Here is a 21,515-nt window from a genome sequence, read left to right on the forward strand (position 1 = left end):
ATGCTACTGTCCCCATCTGTGCAGCAAACAACCTCACCCCAACCCACAGGTCTGACCATTTTCAGATCAAGACTGGAGGCTTTTCCAAAATATAGGGTCTCGTTCAATGCAGAATGATTTGGGGGAAGTTTTATAACCTGTGTCAGACAGGCAGTGTGATCAGATGACGGGCCTTGGAATCTATGAAAATCCTTATCACATGACTCCAGGAGCTGGGGCCTTAAGAAAGACACCAGATATCACAAGACTTGCACTAAAATCACAAACAGTGGCAACACTGTTCCCACCTACCTCAGCACAGCTGTCAAGTTTTGTGCAACTCCACATCCTCCTACTCCTGACATTGCTTTGGTGCAGGTTGTCTTGACCATTAGCAGACATATAGGGTTAGATGCACATTCGCTCATTACATAATTTGCATAAACTGTTACACCAAGTACTGTGGTCTTTGGCTCTAGCTATGGTAGGAAAGTGTTAACCATGGATTCCCCACCCTGCTGCATCCTCAACGGGGGATGAAAACTATTCAGCTGCTAAGGTAGATAGAGCTAAACTGTTTCATCACCCATTCCTGAGGGTACAGCTCTGCCACCAGTAGGTACCATGTTGTCAGCCATGGGTCATTTCCTAGTGTAGACAGGGAGGTAGGCATGGAAAGCGGGGCCATGTGGGACAGTTTTGCAAATGTGCAATTTGGTTTTCTAAGTCTGGTGTCCCAGTGTTCAGCTGTTCTTAATATGCCCAACCTCCTTTGCTGTGTCAATGGAGTTCATGAGCAGGGGAAAGTAGTGAGATCTGTAAAAAACTGATGAATGAGATTTTAAATGTCTCATGGAATCAAGTCTCGGAATGTTTCTCGGGTAAGAAGCTTATGCATTAAGTATATGATGTAGCTCCTTGTTGCAATGAGGATTGTGTTGAGTGTGAGGTTTGGTTTTGGTTCTTTAAAGGGACCTAGGCCCCAATCCTGCAAACACTTAAGTGTGCGAATAACTTTACTCCCATGAGTAGACCCATTGGAGTGTTTGCAGGACCTGGCCCGATATTCCATCTGGATTAGGCCCGATGTTGCATAATAATTATTTTTAAAAGGTCTGAGAAAGCCTCATGTTAATGGACATGCATTCATGAATTTTTATTTTTCAATCAAAATTAGATTTAGGTGAAAAAAAGCATTGATACCTCTTGTAATTTTATTTAAAGTCCCAGGTCCTGGCGTCAGGTGATTACCTGAGCAACTCTGCTTTCATTTTAAAAAGAAAGGGGGGTTCTAGCCTTCACGATTATGGGCAAAAGCTTGCAAATGTGACCTGAGTGCCCCATGAAAGCTCAAAACACCAGCAAATAAAAAAAACATACAAATGTGTTGTTTTAAAAATAAATCTTATTTTTTTCAATCAATCACATGGCTGTTTTTGCTGGACTCCTGATTTTTCAATGTTTTGGGTTAGCACTGTTGCTAATCTTTCCCCCAGAGATTGCAACAATGTAGGAGGCCAGGGGAATCTGAAAGTGAAACTACAGTGAAACTAGCAAATAGTTGAGTTGGCAGAGTTCTGTGGGGAAAACCTAAAGGTTCTTACATGATGAAAGAAAAATTGGATTTGAAAAATCCTTTCATTTGGCAGTAATTGACGACGTTATTCACAGAAGTAAGGACATTTTGCAAGAGTATTTTTAGGCTAGCCCTGCCATGCTAAAATTGGGACTGTAACTTTGTAAGATTTTAGGCCCCAATCCTACAGTTGGATGTGCATGGAGGGAATCTTGCAGCTGCATGGAGCCCTGTTGAAATCAATGGAGGCCCACAAGAAGTGCAGGGGTCTATGGGGAGAGATCTGATTGCAGGATTGGGGCCTGGTTTGGTTTGCATCATCTGTTTAACGCTTCATGTGCTGATTGTTGTTATCATGCGTGTATGTGCAGGGCCTAGTGTACATCAGTCAGGTGTAAGAGCAATTCAGATGTCATTTATTTTTCCATCTTGCTTTTCATTATAGAAAAAAAGTTTTAATAAACTGTGCTTTGTTTCCAAAAACTAAAGCCTGCCTTAAAGCTGAGCAAGGCTGGAGTGGGACTTGTCAGGTTGGATTTATTTTTGCCCAGATGTGTGAGCAGAAAAGTTTCTGGGGTGACAGCAAAAAAAGCTCTTGGGGGGGAGGGAAATGGCAAAGGTGGGGGGAAAGAGGTGGCTGGGTTTGGGCTTGCAAAACCAGCAGCAGTCTGGAACCAGGGCTTTTTTTATTGGACCCACAGAAGCTCGGTGGGGGTTCAGGGAAAATGCGCCAGTTTATAGGCCCATCTCTAGCTTTCAATGCAAGCACACATGCTTTTTTGGTGCTGTCCATCATGTAGAACAGAGCGCGTGGAGAAGAGATGGGGTTAGACTGTAAATGGTGGGGCAAGGACCATCTTTTTGTTCTGGTTGTACAGTGCTGGCACAAGGGGCTGCTGGCCTGTGCCTGGGGATTGTAAGCGCCCCCTGTGGCACTAGAAATAATGAATGCTAATACCTCAGGAGCAGTCCTTAATAATGGGTTAAAGCCAGGGCGTGAGTCTCCTTAGACTGGTTCCAGTGGCAGTACCCGGGCTTTATACTGGGTGAGAGCAAAGCAAGCCTGGCTCCGTCTTGCAGCGCTGATGGAACTGGGTCCTTGAGCTGAGCCATCCCCTTGGACTTTGGAGTGTAAGGAAAAGGCTGCACCCTAAGTCCTGAGCATCCTGGGGGGCAGGGTTTGGGGTGCAAGGGTCCGAGCTTGCAGGGGCGTCATGGCAGCCTGTGGGGTGCAAGGGCCCGATCCTGCAGGTGCCCCACGCTTGGGCGCGCAGGGGTCCGGCCCCAAGTTTTGCCGGTCCCCGGTGGGGGTGGGGGGAGGGCAGTGCCTGCCCCTCTCCCTGCTGCCCCCGGCGAGAGGCGGCTGCCTGCGGGCTGTTCTAGCGCGGGGCAGGGGCTGCTGCGGGATTGGCCGGGCGGGGGGGCGGGCGGACTCAGGCTGCGCCCAGCCCCAGTGCCGCGGAGCGCAGAGCCGGGGAGGAGCAGGCGGCGGCGGCCGGAGCTGGGGGCAGCGCGGAGGTAGGGCCCGGGCCCGGGCGGCCGGGACGGGGCAGCGGCCGGGGCAGCCTCCCCCGCTCCCCGCATGTTTACTTGGGGCTGGGCAGCCGGGCTGGAGCCGGGGCCGCGTGGGGGGCCTGGCACTGCTCCCCCAGCCGGGCACGGCCCCGCTCCGAGCGCCCCGTGCTCCTCGAGCCGGGCTGCCCCCAGACTCCTGCCCGACCCCTGAGACCTGCACTTCCCCCTGCTCCGAGCGTGCTCCTGCCTCCCCCACGTACCCCGACTTCTCCCGGGACCCCCTCCCCACCCCTAGAGACCTGCACTTCCCCCCAGGCCATGCATGCGTCTACCTCCTACCCCCATGCACCCCGGAGACCTGCAATTACCCTAACTCCCCACCCTCCCTGCACCCCTTCTTACCCCGACCTTCACCCCCCCCACAGCCTCATACTCCCCATGCTGGGCTACCCCTGCACCCCACTGATCCCTAACCCCCCACTCTAGACACCCTCCTACCCCCACGTATCCCACCCACCCCTCTTACTCCTAGCCAGTCTATACTGCCCCCACCCTAATCCTTACCCCCATGGACCCGTAACATCCATACCCCCCACTTCCCCCAACCCCTGCCTCATACGCATACCTGCTTCCACCCCCCTCCCTCATTCCCACTCACCCCGACACCCCAACGTGGTCCCCACAGCACCAACGTAACCCAGACCCCCTGGTTTACCTTCCTTTCACCTCCGCTAACCCCAGTGGCCTACTCCTACCCTTATCCTTGTCTGCAGAAAGGGATCCTGAGGCAGAGAGAGCCTAAGGGTATGTCTACACTACGGAATAAGGTTGAATTTATAGAAGTCAGTTTTTTAGAAATCGGTTTTATATATTTGAGTGTGTGTGTCCCCACAGAAAATGCTCTAAGTGCATTAACTCGGCGGAGTGCTTCCACAGTACCGAGGCTAGAGTCGACTTCCGGAGCGTTGCACTGTGGGTAGCTATCCCACAGTTCCCGCAGTCTCCGCTGCCCATTGGAATTCTGGGTTGAGATCCCAATGCCTGATGGGGCTAAAACATTGTCGTGGGTGGTTCTGGGTACATATCGTCAGGCCCCCGTTCCCTCCCTCCTTCTGTGAAAGCAAGGGCAGACCATCGTTTCGCGCCTTTTTTCCTGAGTTACCTGTGCAGACGCCATACCACGGCAAGCATGGAGCCCACTCAGGTAACCGTCACCCTATGTCTCCTGGGTGCTGGCAGACGCGGTACGGCATTGCTACACAGTAGCAGCAACCCCTTGCCTTGTGGCAGCAGACGGTACAGTACTACTGGTAGCCGTCCTCGTCATGTCCGAGGTGCTCCTGGACATGTCGGCCAGGAGCGCCTGGGCAGACATGGGCGCAGGGACTAAATTTGGAGTGACTTGACCAGGTCATTCTCTTTAGTCCTGCAGTCAGTCCTATTGAACCGTCTTATGGTGAGCGGGCAGGCGATACGGACTGCTAGCAGTCGTACTGTACCATCTTCTGCCGAGCAGCCATGAGATGTGGATGGCATGCAGTCCTTCTGCACCGTCTGCTGCCAGCCAAAGATGTAAAAGATAGATGGAGTGGATCAAAACAAGAAATAGACCAGATTTGTTTTGTACTCATTTGCTTCCCCCCCTCCCCTGTCTAGGGGACTCATTCTTCTAGGTTACACTGCAGTCACTCACAGAGAAGGTGCAGCGAGGTAAATCTAGCCATGTATCAATCAGAGGCCAGACTAACCTTCTTGTTCCAATAAGAACGATAACTTAGGTGCACCATTTCTTATTGGAACCCGCCGTGAAGTCCTGCCTGAAATACTCCTAGATGTAAAGCCACCCCCTTTGTTGATTTTAGCTCCCTGAAGCCAACCCTGTAAGCCGTGTCCTCAGTCGCCCCTCCCGGCGTCAGAGCAACGGCAAACAATCGGGCATCTGAGAGTGCTGTCCAGAGCAGTCACAATGGAGCACTCTGATGGGGCTAAAACATTGTCGAGGGTGGTTCTGGGTACGTATCGTCAGGCCCCCGTTCCCTCCCTCCCTCCGTGAAAGCAAGGGCAGACAATCATTTCGCGCCTTTTTTCCTGAGTTACCTGTGCAGATGGCATACCACGGCAAGCATGGAGCCCGCTCAGGTAACCGTCACCCTATGTCTCCTGGGTGCTGGCAGACGTGGTACGGCTTTGCTGCACAGTAGCAGCAACCCATTGCCTTCTGGCAGCAGACGGTGCAATACGATTGGTAGTCGTCCTCGTCGTGTCTGAGGTGCTCCTGGCCACGTCGGCCAGGAGCGCCTGGGCAGACATGGGCGCAGGGACTAAATTCAGAGTGACTTGACCAGGTCATTCTCTTTAGTCCTGCAGTCAGTCCTATTGAACCGTCTTATGGTGAGCGGGCAGGCGATACGGACTGCTAGCAGTCGTACTGTACCATCTTCTGCCAGGCAGGCAAGAGATGAGGATTGCTAGTAGTCGTATTGTACCATGTTCTGCCAGGCAGGCAAGAGATGAGGATTGCTAGTAGTCGTATTGTACCATGTTCTGCCAGGCAGGCAAGAGATGAGGATGGCTAGCAGTCGTATTGTACCATGTTCTGCCAGGCAGGCAAGAGATGAGGATGGCTAGCAGTCGTACTGTACCATCTTCTGCCGAGCAGCCATGAGATGTGGATGGCATGCAGTCCTTCTGCACCGTCTGCTGCCAGCCAAAGATGTAAAAGATAGATGGAGTGGGTCAAAACAAGAAATAGACCAGATTTGTTTTGTAGTCATTTGCCTCCTCCTCTGTCTAGGGGACTCATTCCTCTAGGTCACACTGCAGTCACTCACAGAGAAGGTGCAGCGAGGTAAATCTAGCCATGTATCAATCAGAGGCCAGGCTAACCTCCTTGTTCCAATAAGAACGATAACTTAGGTGCACCATTTCTTATTGGAACCCTCCGTGAAGTCCTGCCTGAAATACTCCTTGATGTAAAGACACCCACTTTGTTGATTTTAGCTCCCTGAAGCCAACCCTGTAAGTCGTGTCGTCAGTCGCCCCTCCCTCTGTCAGAGCAACGGCAGACAATCGTTCCGCGCCTTTTTTCTGTGCGGACGCCATACCAAGGCAAGCATGGAGGCCGCTCAGCTCACTTTGGCAATTAGGAGCACATTAAACACCACACGCATTATCCAGCAGTATATGCAGCACCAGAACCTGGCAAAGCGATACCGGGCGAGGAGGTGACGTCAGCGCGGTCACGTGAGTGATCAGGACATGGACACAGATTTCTCTGAAAGCATGGGCCCTGCCAATGCATGCATCATGGTGCTAATGGGGCAGGTTCATGCTGTGGAACGCCGATTCTGGGCTCGGGAAACAAGCACAGACTGGTGGGACCGCATAGTGTTGCAGGTCTGGGATGATTCCCAGTGGCTGCGAAACTTTCACATGCATAAGGGCACTTTCATGGAACTTTGTGACTTGCTTTCCCCTGCCCTGAGGCGTATGAATACCAAGATGAGAGCAGCCCTCACAGTTGAGAAGCGAGTGGCAATAGCCCTGTGGAAGCTTGCAACGCCAGACAGCTACCGGTCAGTTGGGTATCAATTTGGAGTGGGCAAATCTACTGTGGGGGCTGCTGTGATGCAAGTAGCCCACGCAATCAAAGATCTGCTGATATCAAGGGTAGTGACCCTGGGAAATGTGCAGGTCATAGTGGATGGCTTTGCTGCAATGGGATTCCCTAACTGTGGTGGGGCTATAGACGGAACACATATCCCTATCTTGGCACCGGAGCACCAAGCCGCCGAGTACATAAACCGCAAGGGGTACTTTTCGATAGTGCTGCAAGCTCTGGTGGATCACAAGGGACGTTTCACCAACATCAACGTGGGATGGCCGGGAAAGGTACATGACACTCGCATCTTCAGGAACTTTGCATTCTGTTTCAAAAGCTGCAGGAAGGGACTTTATTCCCAGACCAGAAAATAACTGTTGGGGATGTTGAAATGCCTATATGTATCCTTGGGGACCCAGCCTACCCCTTAATGCCATGGCTCATGAAGCCGTACACAGGCAGCCTGGACAGTAGTCAGGAGCTGTTCAACTACAGGCTGAGCAAGTGCAGAATGGTGGTAGAATGTGCATTTGGATGTTTAAAGGCGCGCTGGCGCAGTTTACTGACTCGCTTAGACCTCAGCGAAACCAATATTCCCACTGTTATTACTGCTTGCTGTGTGCTCCACAATATCTGTGAGAGTAAGGGGGAGACGTTTATGGCGGGGTGAGAGGTTGAGGCAAATCGCCTAGCTGCTGGTTACGCGCAGCCAGACACCAGGGCGGTTAGAAGAGCACAGGAGGGCGCAGTACGCATCAGAGAAGCTTTGAAAACCAGTTTCATGACTGGCCAGGCTACGGTGTGAAAGTTCTGTTTGTTTCTCCTTGATGAAACTCCCCACCCCTTGGTTCACTCTACTTCCCTGTAAGCTAACCACCCTCCCCTCCTCCCTTCGATCACCGCTTGCAGAGGCAATAAAGTCATTGTTGCTTCACAGTCATGCATTCTTTATTCATTCATCACACAAATAGGGGGATGACTACCAAGGTAGCCCAGGAGGGGTGGTGGAGGAGGGAAGGAAAATGCCACACAGCACTGTAAGCACAGCACTTTAAAAGTTTACAACTTTAAAATTTATTGAATGACAGCCTTCTTTTTTTTGGGCAATCCTCTGTGGTGGAGTGGCTGGTTGGCCGGAGGCCCCCCCACCGCGTTCTTGGGCGTCTGGGTGTGGAGGCTATGGAACTTGGGGAGGAGGGCGGTTGGTTACAGAGGGGCAGCAGTGGCAGTCTGTGCTCCAGCTGCCTTTGCTGCAGCTCAACCATACACTGGAGCATACTGGTTTGGTCCTGCAGCAGCCTCAGCATTGAATCCTGCCTCCTCTCATCACGCTGCCGCCACATTTGAGCTTCAGCCTTGTCTTCAGCCCGCCACTTACTCTCTTCAGCCCTCCACCTCTCCTCCCGGTCATTTTGTGCTTTCCTGCACTCTGACATTATTTGCCTCCACGCATTCGTCTGTGCTCTGTCAGTGTGGGAGGACAGCATGAGCTCGGAGAACATTTCATCGCGAGTGCGTTTTTTTTTCTTTCTAAGCTTCACTAGCCTCTGGGAAGGAGAAGATCCTGTGATCATTGAAACACATGCAGCTGGTGGAGAAAAAAAAAGGGACAGCGGTATTTAAAAAGACACATTTTATAAAACAGTGGATACACTCTTTCAGGGTAAACCTTGCTGTTAACATTACATACATAGCACATGTGCTTTCGTTACAAGGTCGCATTTTGCCTCCTCCTACCGCGTGACTACCCCCTCAACCTTCCCCCCTCCCTGTGGCTAACAGCGGGGAACATTTCTGTTTAGCCACAGGCAAACAGCCCAGCAGGAATGGGCTCCTCTGAGTGTCCCCTGAAGAAAAGCACTCTATTTCAACCAGGTGACCATGAATTATATCTCACTCTCCTGAGGATAACACAGAGAGATAAAGAACGGATGTTGTTTGAATGCCAGCAAACATACACTGCAATGCTTTGTTCTACAATGATTCCCGAGTACGTGTTACTGGCCTGGAGTGGTAAAGTGTCCTACCATGAAGGACGCAATAAGGCTGCCCTCCCCAGAAACCGTTTGCAAAGGCTTTAGGACTACATCTAGGAGAACCGCAAATGCCAGGGCAAAGTAATCCTTTCACATGCTTGCTTTTAAACCATGTATAGTATTTTAAAAGGTACACTCACCAGAGGTCCCTTCTCCGCCTGCTGGGTCCAGGAGGCAGCCTTGGGTGGGTTCGGGGGTACTGGCTCCAGGTCTAGGGTGAGAAACAGTTCCTGGCTGTCGGGAAAACCGGTTTCTCCGCTTGCTTGCTGTGAGCTATCTACAACCTCCTCCTCCTCCTCATCTTCTTCATCCCCAAAACCTGCTTCCATATTGCCTCCATCTCCATTGAAGGAGTCAAACAACACGGCTGGGGTAGTGGTGGCTGAACCCCCTAAAATGGCATGCAGCTCATCATAGAAGCGGCATGTTTGGGGCTCTGACCCAGAGCGGCTGTTCGCCTCTCTGGTTTTCTGGTAGGCTTGCCTCAGCTCCTTCAGTTTCACGCGGCACTGCTTCGGGTCCCTGTTATGGGCTCTGTCCTTCATGCCCTGGGAGATTTTCACAAAGGTTTTGGCATTTCGAAAACTGGAACGGAGTTCTGATAGCACGGATTCCTCTCCCCAAACAGCGATCAGATCCCGTACCTCCCGTTCGGTCCATGCTGGAGCTCTTTTGCGATTCTGGGACTCCATCATGGTCACCTCTGCTGATGAGCTCTGCATGGTCACCTGCAGCTTGCCACGCTGGCCAAACAGGAAATGAGATTCAAAAGTTCGCGGTTCTTTTCCTGTCTACCTGGTCAGTGCATCTGAGTTGAGAGTGCTGTCCAGAGCGGTCATAATGGAGCACTCTGGGATAGCTCCCGGAGGCCAATACCATCGAATTGTGTCTACAGTACCCCAAATTCGAGCCGGCAACGTCGATTTAAGCGCTAATCCACTTGTCAGGGGTGGAGTAAGGAAATCGATTTTAAGAGCCCTTTAAGTCGAAATAAAGGGCTTCATTGTGTGGACGGGTGCAGGTTTACATCGATTTAACGCTGCTAAATTCGACCTAAAGTCCTAGTGTAGACCAGGGCTAAGTGGGTTGCCATAGTGTCATAGTGGGACAGCTGCAAATAGAACCCAGGAGTCCTGACAGTAGGTCCAGAACATGTTCCCTTGCAATCTGCCATCCCATTTTGCTCATCCCCGTCTCCTAGGGTTGCCACCTGAACACGGGGCAAAGTCTTTATGCTGTGGCATTGGGAGCTGCCCTCTCTTCCTTTTGTGTTGGCACATGGGGGAATAACATAATGCGTGGTCAGAATAAAGATCCACTGGCCCCAGGAGGCTTGCAGGACATGGGACATGCCCGTGAGAATGGGAATGGGCAGCCACTCTTCCCCCTTGTTGCCATGTGGGGGTCTGGAGGGGATCACATGGCGTCCAAGGCTTTTAACTTACCTGCGTTCCTCTGCAGTGTGGGGCATAGGTCACTCGCAGGTTTAAGCTAGTGTGAATGGTGGACTGTCTGTCACTTAAAGTCTTTAAATCATGATTTGAGGACGTCAGTATCTCAGCCAGAGGTTAGGGGTCTGTTACAGGAGTGGGTGGGTGAGGTTCTGTGGCCTGCAGTGTTCAGGAGGCAGGGGTGAAAGGACTTACCGGTACTCCGGAGTCCTGGGGGAGGGAGCGTTGGGGCTCTAGCAGCGGGGCTCGGGTGGCACTTTAAAGGGCCCAGGGCTCCAGCCACTGCAGGGAGCCCCGGGCCCTTTAAAACGCCAGCCTGGGGAAGCCGGTCCGGTCTGGTCCGGCACAGTGTATTGGCTCTTGCCGGTATGCTGGACCGGACCGGCTTACTTTCACCTCTGGCAGGAGGTTGCTAGAGGATCATGATGGTCCCTTCTGGCCTTAAAGTCTATGAGTTGTTGGGCCAAGCTGGCTGTGGAATGACTGACCCCTCAGTTCTGGGTGGACACCTCACCAGTCCCACAAGCAGCTCTAGCATCCTCTGGTCCCTAGCGCTAACTGCCTCCCGCCACAGATAACATGGCAGCTCCTTCTGGGCACGGTGGCACAACGCTGCATTCCAAAGTTCCCAGGGTCCTTGCTGTCGTGAGGAACGATCCCGGATGGGGATTCTGGCTGCTTCCCCCCTGTTGGTGGCTCTGTGTCTAACGCTGGAGAATCCATTGCGATGTTTCCTGCAAGTTAAGCTGGTGATGGCAGGCAGAGCTTCAGGAGGGACATGCCTGGGTGCGGACTTGGTGCTGTGGAACGAATCCTGACAGAGGAAGCTTTGAAAGCTCGAGCCAACGCTCCCCTTACACTTACAGGTCTAGATTCAGCCCTGCTGCATACAGCTGCTTCACTGGAGATGGTGGAGTCATGCCAGGGGGAAATTTGGCCGGTACATTGATGACAAAGTCTATTCACAGCTGTTCAGGATGGCGATTTTATTCCTTTCCCCTGTGCATCCTCTCTCCTTCCTCACAGGGCCTTGATATCCCGGCAGATGGACGTCATGCTGCCTGAGGGAGACCCTAAAAGGACAGGGGAGAAGGTCAGAAGCCAGGAGCCCGGAGAGCATCCTTCAGTCACACTCTTCCGAGAGTACTTGAGACTCAAGACAGTCCAGCCCGAGCCCAACTATGGTAAGGAGGCTGGTTCCCTTTTTTTTTTAACCAGGGCAAGCCGCTGAGGCAGCATGAGCACTGGGGGAGGGTTATGCCGCCAGCCGGCAAGGGAGATGGCCAGGCAACTGGCTCGCTGCTGCGACGGCCGGTGGCAACGTTCTTACCTCGCATGCTGGGCAGAAAGCTCTCGGCACCCTTCTGGAGCAGTGCTGGGCTTTTGCTCCCAGCGCTCTCCTGCAGGAGACGGGACAGGGGTGCCGCCCTGTATGATCTGCAGAGGAATCCGTGATCGTCTGGTAGAACCACTTAGTTCTTAAAACTGTCCCCTCCCTGCAAAGACACCCGCTCGTGATTGGAAGTGAGTCGGTGGGTGTGAATCCAGAGGAGTCCATGTCACCCAAACCACCCCCATCATTGGCTGTGCTTGGCCTCCTCACAACTGGCCAAAGGTGGAGCGGGCCACGGGGGCTGAAGTGTCCTGCCCTGCCAGCTCAAGGCCGGGCTCAGTGCAATGTGGGGGAAGCTAGATAGCATTGCTGCTGCCTGCGCTGGTTCCGCCTGATGCAGAGCCTGAGACCTCCATCGCTGACGGCAAATGAATGCTGAAAATATTGAGTGTTGTTAGAGGGGGTGAAAACCCACTTCATCAAAGACCCAAAAATACCAGCCAGATGTGCAAGCTTAAAAAGAAGACAGCAGTCAAAATGGAGTGGGGCGGGGCAGTTCGCAATGAAATGGTATGCCAATCTCTCCGACACTGGTCGGAAAGTTCCCTGAACCTTGGCAAATGAGCCGCTCCTTGGGGGCAGAAGGAGCCCTAGCAAGACTTGCTAGTGATTGTGCAACCCGGCCAAGAGGCTGATCTGGCCTCACAGCTCATGCTGGCCTCTAGAATGGGAAAATCCCTGGTAATGTGAGATGGGGACTGAAATTCCAGGCTGTGGAACAGCCTTCCTGGCAGCCGCCTTCCTTGAACAGCGCTTTCTGCTGCCCCTGGTATTTGGGAACCTCCTTGCAGGAGCTGCCTCCACCATCTGTTTCACCCACGGCTGGGATGATGCTTAGATTGATTCTCCACTGTATCACACCTTGTCATTCACGCCTGGGCAAAGTGGGTGGAAAATGCCACCAGATCAGACCCCTCCACTCACTCACTCATACCGGTCTGTCTGCCTAAGAGGCATGTGGCTGCTCTTTGGACTGAGCTGCTGCACAAAGCCCACATTTCGGAGCTCTCTTCCACATGGGGCCACATCTCCTTGTTGTTCTGAACATTAATCAATCACAGAGCAGATGGATTTTGACCCTTGCGTCACGGCAGCAGTGTCTGCCCAGTCCGTGAGCCAACAGAGTTAAGACAGATGATCTGTTTATAATGTGTCTTCCCCCTGTTGGAGTTGGCCAGCCAAACCCGGTTGAAGCTATTTTAGCTGGTGCTGTATTAATCCTCATCTTGGATGGACTGGGAGCTTCAGTTTCATATTGAGTGAAATACAGTTCTCATTAAACCAGCATGTAACATGGCTGTGGGTTAGTAACTGTGTGTGTGCGCATGCATTGTCAGAAGAGATGTCTTCCAAGGGTCTGATCCAAAGCCCATTGAAGTATTATTTACCTCTTCTCATAATACAAAAATTAGGGGTCACCAAATGAAATTAACAGGCAGCAGGTTTGAAACAAACAAAAGGAAGTATTTCTTCACAATATCCACAGCCAACCTGTGGAACTCTTTGCCAGAGGATGCTGGGAAGGCCAGGACTATAACAGGGTTAAAAAAAGAACTAGATAAATTCATAACAGATAGGTGCATTAATGGCTATTAGCCAGGATGGGCACGGATGGTGTCTAGAGCCTCTGTTTGCCAGAAGCTGGGAATGGGTGACAGGGGATGGATCACTTGATGATTACCTGTTCTGTTCACTCCCTCTGAAGCATCTGGCATTGGCCACTGTCAGAAGACAGGATACTGGGCTAGATGGAATCATAGAATATCAGGGTTGGAAGGGACCTCAGGAGGTCATCTAGTCCAACCCCCCTGCTCAAAGCAGGACCAACCCCAACTAAATCATCCCAGCCAGGGCTTTGTCAAGCCGAGCCTTAAAAACCTCTAAGGAAGGAGATTCCACCACCTCCCTAGGTAACCCATTCCAGTGTTTCACCACCCTCCTGTTGAAATAGTGTTTCCTAATAGCCAACCTAAACCTCCCCCACTGCAACTTGAGACCATTGCTTCTTGTTCTATCATCTGCCACCACTGAGAACAGCCGAGCTCCATCCTCTTTGGAACCCCACTCAGGTAATTGAAGGCTGCTATCAAAGCCTCCCTCACTCTTCTCTTCTGCAGACTAAATAACCCCAGTTCCCTCAGTCCCTCCTCATAAGTCATGTGCCCCAGCCGCCTAATCATTTTCGTTGCCCTCTGCTGGACTCTCTCCAATTTGTTCACATCCTTTCTGTAGTGGGGGGACCAAAACTGGACGCAGTACTCCAGATGTGGCCTCACCAGTGCCGAATAGAGGGGAATAATCACTTCCCTCGATCTGCTGGCAATGCTCCTACTAAAACAGCGTGTAGAGAGGTTAGCCGGGGCTCGTCTCTCTCCAGGGCGGCAGGGAACCACACCGCCTCACTAAACTTGGGAAGATGTCTTGTGGGGAATTAGTTCGGCCATGGGAGTCTTCCTCTGCGGCCTTTGTGAGGGCAGAAATAAACATAGTGAGCCCAGGTCCTAGGTCATGGCGGGGCAACGTTGAGTCAGATGCTCAGGCCCTCAGGCAGGGGCTGAGCAGCAACAGCACGTAAACAGTGAGCCCAGGCCTTTGGTCAAAGGGCCTGGGAGAGGGGGAGATTGCCACCTGCGAGTTGGGTGGCAGGGGGTACACAGGTCCTCCTACTCCACTGCGTCCCAGCCTGGGGCCCTAGCAGCAGCAGAGGACCCGCTGCTGCGTCAGTGTGGATCCTGGCCGCCACTCACTGACATGGGTTCTGGCAGTGCTGCAGCCAGACTAGGGTCGGCTGCCCCCGGGCTACTTCCCGACTCCCCCTCTTGAGGTACCTGGGTCAGGGTGGTGTCCTCAGGGGGGGTCCAGCATCATGGGTTCCTCGGGATAGCTGGCAAGGGGTAGACTCGGCAACTCCTGGTAGGTGGCGTGGTGCAGGCTTGGCAACTCCCAGTCTGGGTAGCTGCTGCGGGGCAGTTCAGGCCAGTCCTCGGGCGTACCACAGGCCACTGGGGTTTCCCAATCACAAGGTAGGCCGGAGGCATTGGGCCTCCCCGGCCACTGCTCTCTTAGTGAGCTCTGAGGTCAGGCCTTTATACTGCCGGGGCAATGTCTGACCTTCTGGGGGGCGGGCTCAGAGCTCCCTGGCTCCGCCCACTCTGGTGTCCAGTCTCTCTCCGGGGTGGTGGGGAACCACACCGCCTCACTACAAGCCCGATATGCCATTGGTTTCCTTGGTAACAAGGGCACACTACTGACTCACATCCAGCTTCTCATCCACTCGAATCCCCAGGTCCTTTTCTGCAGAACTGCTGGCTAGCCAGTCAGTCCCCAGTCTGTAGCGGTGCATGGGATTCTTCCTTCCTAAGTGCAGGACTCTGCACTTGTCCTTGTTGAACCTCATCAGATTTCTTTTGGCCCAGTCGTCCAATTTGTCTAGGTCACTCTGGACCCTATCCCTACCCTCCATCATATCTACCTCTCCCCCCATCTTAGTGTCATGTGCGAACTTGCTGAGGGTGGAAGTAATCCCATCATCCAGATCATTAACAACGACGTTGAATAAAACCGACCCTTGGGGCGCTACGCTTGATACTGGCTGCCAACTAGACATGGAGCCATTGATCACTGCCCGTTGAGCCCGACAATCTAGCCAGCTTTCTACCCACCTTATAGTTCATTCATCTAATCCATACTTCTTTACTGTGGGAGACCGTATTAAAAGCTTTGCTAATGTCAAGATGGACCTTTGGTTTGACCCAGTATAGCCGTTCTTATGTTCTTAAGTAGATGGAAAGACTCCCGTTGACTTCAGTGGTTATTGGATCAGACTCTTAGTCAAAAAGCCAAACTGGGAGCTGATGTAAGGTTCCCAGTTCAGTTTCTTTAATGAGAAGATATAAAATGGCTCGTCCCAGTACAGCTGGATGGAAAGAGAAAACTGGCAGCTCCTTCCACCAATCCAAATTAGCCTCTTTCTGGCTATTTTCAATTCACTTGTAATTAACTGCCCCGCATTCCGGATACACACACGCTCAGTTGGGAATATTAAATAGCTCCTAATTAGGGGACAAATCCTGCAGTCGTTACTGATGCAAAAGGCCTATTGACTCAGTGGGCGTTTTCCCTGAGTAAGGACAGAAGGGCTTAACACCCAGATCCACAAAGGTACTGAACCATAGGCCAGGTCAACGCTAAAAAGTTGGGTCAACCCAGCTCTGTTGCTCATGGGTGTGAAAAATCCACACCCCTGAGCAACGGTTAAGCCAACCTAAACCCCAGTTTTCAGAGTAACAGCCGTGTTAGTCTGTATTCGCAAAAAGAAAAGGAGTACTTGTGGCACCTTAGAGACTGACCAATTTATTTGAGCATAAGCTTTCGTGAGCTACAGCTCACTTCATCGGATGCATACTGTGGAAAGTGTAGAAGATCTTTTTATACACACAAAGCATGAAAAAATACCTCCCCCCACCCCACTCTCCTGCTGGTAATATCTAAAGTGATCACTCTCTTTACAATGTGTATGATAATCAAGTTGGGCCATTTCCAGCACAAATCCAGGTTTTCTCCCCCCTCTCCGCCCCCCACACAAACCCACTCTCCTGTTGGTAATAGCTTATCTAAAGTGATCACTCTTCTTACAATGTGTATGATAATCAAGGTGGGCCATTTCCAGCATAGACAGCGCTGGGTTGATGGGAAAATTCTGTTGACTTTGCGGCCGTGTCTCAGGGGAGGCAGAGTAACTACAGCGATGGGCGAGCCCCTCCCCTTGTTGTACTGAGTGTCTAGTGAAGACTCATGCCTGATCTGCGCTAGAAAATCAGGTTGGCTTAACTACGCCATGCAGGGTGTGTAGTTTATGGTGTAGTTTACCTGACCCGGAATGGTGTTGTTTACCCCATTGTAGCCATTGCTAGGTCCACGGAAGAATGCTTCTGTTGACTTCCCTATCGCTTCCTGGGGAAGTGGATTACCTATGCTGATGGGAAAACCACTCCCGTTGGCGCAGGTAGTGGCAGCTGAAGGAGCAGAGGGGGCATATGGGGCAAAGGGGAGAAGCAGCAGGGATTACGGGCTTGAGAACCTGGGGAGATAAAGTCTATTAAATGTGTTCAATGTCTCTTTAATGCCTTTGCTCTGTTATTTGTAGCTCCTCTTCCCAACTGCTTTCCTAGTGACAGATTATGGTGGTTCATTTTTTTTGTGTTGCGATAGCACCTAAGGCCCCAGCCAGGGATCAGGAACTTGTTGTGCTAGGTGTTGTACAGAGTGGAAAGCTGAGGCTTGCCCCGCTACGTGGCAGATCTCTTAGCCGTGACAGAGGCTGCATGCGTAGATTGTTGATGGTAGGCCTGCTAATACATCCATTCTTGGGGCTTAGTGCTGCAATCATGTTCCGTTACTGACAGCGCTTTGCTGGGAGTTGTGTGCTTGGCTGTATAGACCGTGCACCTGCCTATCGACCGCATAGGCTGCGTGCCACAGTATTCACCAGGATGGAGCCTAGGCACGACAACCTTTTTGCAGTCTGCGCTTCTGATGTTCTTGCAGCATTGCTGCTCCAAAGGGTTCCCCCTTGTGGCAAGGGGCCTTTGGAGATGGGACGGGAGGGGCTAGGGTGTGCAGACAGCCCCTTCCTAGTGCAGGATGAGGATTCCCGGATGGGAGAGATACAACAGGTGCAAGGAAACAGCAAGGGGATTCCAGCTGAATGTCTGTAACTTTCCTGCTTTCTCCCTCTCTCAGATGTGGCCGTGCGGTTCCTGGAGCGGATTGCAGCCGAGCTTGGCCTGGGGTGTCAGAAAGTGGAGGTAGGAAAAGTGAACCCACCCGCTCCTCTGCCCCCGCGTTGAAATTAATTCCTGATCTGTCCGAGCCTGAAACCACCAGGGGATGTCTGGGGTGTCCCCCGCTTGGCCTCTTCTGTACAGCACAGCTCCAGTCACGGTGCTGTCGTCAGCGCTGCCAGGTGGCAGATGTTTCCGCACCAAGTCCCACCTCGGAGATGCTCCCCTTTACCATGCGTCTGGGCTCGTTCACCTCAACCAGCTCTTTTGTATCTGCTTTTGCCACTGTAACTCATGACTTAGAAACGTAACGCTTCCCGTTTGCTGGCGAGCCGTCTTCCTGCCAGAGAGGTCTGGGTTGCTCAACAGAGGAGATGGAAAAAGCGAATGTACTCAATGATTGTTTTGCCTCTGTCTTCACGAACAAGGTCAGCTCCCAGACTATTGCACTGGGCAGCACAGCATGGGGAGGAGGTGACCAGCCCTCTGTGGAGAAAGAAGTGGTTCAGGACTATTTAGAAAAACTGGACGAGCACAAGTCCATGGGGCTGGATGCGCTACATCTGAGGGTGCTAAAGGAGTTGGCGGATGTGATTGCAGAGCCATTGGCCATTATCTTTGAAAACTCATGGCGATTGGGGGAGGTCCCAGATGAATGGAAAAAGGTTAATGTAGTGCCCATCTTTAAAAAAGGGAAGGAGGAGGATCCAGGGAACTACAGGCCAGTCAGCCTCACCTCAGTCTCTGGAAAAATCATGGAGCAGGTCCTCAAGGAATCAATTCTGAAGCACTTAGAGGAGAGGAAAGTGATCAGGAACAGTCAGCATGGATTCACCAAGGGCAAGTCATGCCTGACTAATCTAGTTGCCTTCTATGATGAGATAACTGGTTCTGTGGATGAAGGGAAAGCAGTGCACGTGTTGTTCCTTGACTTTAGCAAAGCTTTTGACACTGTCTCCCACAATATTCTTGCCAGAAAGTTAAAGAAGTATGGGCTGGATGAATGGACTATAAGGTGGATAGAAAGTTGGCTAGATTGTCGGGCTCAACGGGTAGTGATCAATGGCTCCATGTCTAGTTGGCAGCTGGTATCAAGTGGAGTGCCCCAAGGGTCGGTCCTTGGGCCGGTTTTGTTCAATATCTTCATAAATGATCTGGAGGATGTTGTGGATTGCACCCTCAGCAAGTTTTCAGATGACACTAAACTGGGAGGAATGATAGATACGCTGGAGGGTAGGGATAGGATACAGAGGGACCTAGACAAATTAGAGGATTGGGCCAAAAGAAATCTGATGAGATTCAACAAAGACAAGTGCAGAGTCCTGCACTTTGGACGGAAGAATCCCATGCACCGCTACAGACTAGAGACCGAATGGCTCGGCAGTAGTTCTGCAGAAAAGGGGGTTACAGTGGACGAGAAGCTGGATATGAGTCAACAGTGTGCCCTTGTTGCCAAGAAGGGTAACGGCATTTTGGGCTGTATAAGTAGGGGCATTGCCAGCAGATCAAGGGACGTGATCATTCCCCTCTGTTCGGCATTAGTGAGGCCTCATCTGGAGTACTGTATCCAGTTTTGGGCCCCACACTACAAGAAGGATGTGGAAAAATTGGAAAGCATCCAGCGGAGGGCAACAAAAATGATTGGAGGACTGGAACACATGATTTATGAGGAGAGGCTGAGGGAACTGGGATTGTTTAGTCTGCAGAAGAGAAGAATGAGGGGGGATTTGATAGCTGCTTTCAACTACCTGAAGGGGAGTTCCAAAGAGGATGGATCTTGACTGTTCTCAATGGTAGCAGATGACAGAACAAGGAGCAATGCTCTCAAGTTGCAGTGGGGGAGGTCTAGGTTGGATATTAGCAAACACTATTTCACTAGGAGGGTGGGGAAGCACTGGAATGGGTTACCTAGGGAGGTGGTGGAATCTCCTTCCTTAGAGGTTTTTAAGGTCCGGCTTGACAAAGCCCTGGCTGGGATGATTTAGTTGGTGTTGGTCCTTTGAGCACGGGGTTGGACTAGATGATCTCCTGAGGTCCCTTCCAACCCTGATATTCTATGATTCTTACCTCTTTCCAATGCTCAAGTGGCACTGACTGGGATACTCTGGGAGCCCGGTGTTCAGCAAACCAGGGAATGACTGAGTGGATAGTTCAGCCGTTCCCATCTAAAAAGAATTGGTGGGTCTCAGCCCAGTTCTCAGAGGACGTGTCCTCATCACCAAATTCAGCTTTGCAACGAGCACTCTTTGGTACCCCTGTGGGCACTGCCAGAGTGGACGTCCCTTTCCCTTGGTGGTCCTTCCAGATCCAGGCTGAAGGCCATTGGCAGTAGCATGGAGCTGGCCTGCACTGCTTGTGCCAGACTCATTCTTTGGGTAACCAGAGGACTCCTGTCTGCAGATGCTGGTCTTTCAGTAGCAATCAATCCCCGTAAAAACGGCTAGAGCGACCTGAGCATGTTGCACAAGAATCCATCCCACCTGCACCCATGGAAGAGTCACCCTGGTCATTAGCATTCTCCTGCGTGGAGCGAATACATGGGTCGCCACCAGGAGCTAAACCTCAGCCTTGTTGGGTAGAGCGAAGCATAGATCCATCCTAGACACACCGGGGCAGAGTCTGACCTCAGTTACCCCAGTGCAAGTCTGGGAGATGGTGGAGTTGCTCTATATTTCCACCGGTGAGACAGCAGTTGGCCCTTTATCTGCTCCGTGGTGCACTCGATGTCCTTCGTCCCAACCTGCACTGGCCGGTCTAGATATAGAACAAGATCGATATTAATAATTAGCTCGGTGAGTCCTCCTGCCAGCACGCCCTCTGGCCCCTACTTCAGAGACTCGCTGTGCTGCATTGCATTGGCACATACCCATAGGACTGAGAACAGGAGCCCTCCCATGCATGACACTCTCGCTGGCTCTAGGGGGAGTTCTGGGCAAGGAGAGGCTACCCTCTCAGACCCTTGATCCATGATCCTTGCATTGGGAGTCCAGGATGGGCCAGGGAGCTGTTTGTTTGCTACCCCCCAGTTCATAGCAGGAGAGACCCTGCAAAACGTGACAGTGTGAGCGGTTGTTTGCCATTGGTGTACGAATCCCTGGCAGTCGGTAATCCCCTGCAGATTTGGCCAGACCGTTAATCTGCTATTACAGGTTCTCGGTCTATTTTTGAGTCGATCCATCCCGGCTGTATGTGCTGTAATTAGACTGGGACTCAGCAAGGTCACATTCCTCCGAGGAGGCCTGGGGTGACACGACTTTCCCTGAGACTTGTCCTGGCTCATGGGTGCGTGAATCCCGACCGGCAGAAATTTGGGCTAGGGAAAATGTGGGGAAGTTCCCTGAAGACGGGATCTCAGTTGTGTGCGTGTTGGCTGGATCCCCTGAGCTATTTGGAAATGCAGGGCGTGCGCGCATTTCAGTAGTTTCAGTGATTGCTGAGCCCATATTCTTTCAAGGCCTGCTGCCACTGGCATTTGCTGTTGCCCTCATCAGCTGTGTCTAGTGTCCCCTCGGGTGGCCCTTGGGGTGGGAAAGATCAGTGTTTAAGTCCCTTGCTTGGGGGATTGGATGGTTCCGGGGGTACGGAGCTTTCCCTGCTCGTTCACCAGCTCCTGCGGTAACACCCCGCCCTTCTCTAGAGCTTCTTATTCCAGGCACAGCAATCCAGGGTGTTCACTCTTCAGTGAAATGAAATGGGGGGTTTTGGTAGTTCCTAGTGGACCAAGAACCCAGGGGCTCCTTGCTTTTGGGTCACCCTTTTGGGGTTCAGTTTATCTGTAGCTTCTGGCGTCCTTGCTCAGGGTGAGGGTTTGCCTCCAGCCTCAGCTTTATGCCTGGACCATGCAGTCTCAGGAGTGGCTGGGTCTGCAACTGTCTTCCTCTGTGCTGACCTGTCCCCATAGCCTTTCCCTTAGTCCCCCTTCAGGCAGAGCAATCCGTACAGGTGTCTGGTTAGTGCTGGCTGAGCACTAGCTAGATACACCTGTAACCTCCTCTCTGCTCCCCCCCTCACACCATCCCAGCCCCGGGTTTGCCTCCCTGACCATGAGTCCCACACGCTGACCCTGCCCTGTGGGAAGAAGTGTTTCTTTTTGATTGGCTGCCTGTTTATCAGTCTTTAATTGAGTGACTCCTCTGTGTTCTCTCGGCCCCGGGCAGCACGGAAAAGCGGAAGAAATCCCC

At 52.0% G+C, this 21,515-nt stretch overlaps 1 protein-coding gene across 4 annotated transcripts in view; it reads left to right on the forward strand.

Annotated features, from left to right (window-relative positions):
* ACY1 (aminoacylase 1) overlaps positions 1 to 21,515 on the forward strand; it is a 455,667-nt gene that overhangs the window by 423,840 nt on the left and 10,312 nt on the right. Inside the window, exons 1-3 of one of the 4 annotated variants that reach the window (XM_073352544.1) lie at positions 2,993 to 3,073; positions 11,185 to 11,342; positions 17,294 to 17,358. The exons of 2 other annotated variants lie outside the window; for them this stretch is intronic. In XM_073352544.1, coding sequence (XP_073208645.1) covers positions 11,204 to 11,342; positions 17,294 to 17,358 — 204 coding nt within the window. In that variant the 5' untranslated portion in view covers positions 2,993 to 3,073; positions 11,185 to 11,203. Of the gene's footprint in view, positions 1 to 2,992; positions 3,074 to 3,748; positions 3,875 to 11,184; positions 11,343 to 17,293; positions 17,359 to 21,515 lie in introns of those variants that run through there. One more of the 4 variants, XM_073352545.1, reaches the window with a different exon arrangement.

This window comes from Lepidochelys kempii, chromosome 7 (genome assembly GCF_965140265.1).
Source record: "Lepidochelys kempii isolate rLepKem1 chromosome 7, rLepKem1.hap2, whole genome shotgun sequence".
In the NCBI taxonomy this organism is placed as follows: Eukaryota; Metazoa; Chordata; order Testudines; family Cheloniidae; genus Lepidochelys; species Lepidochelys kempii.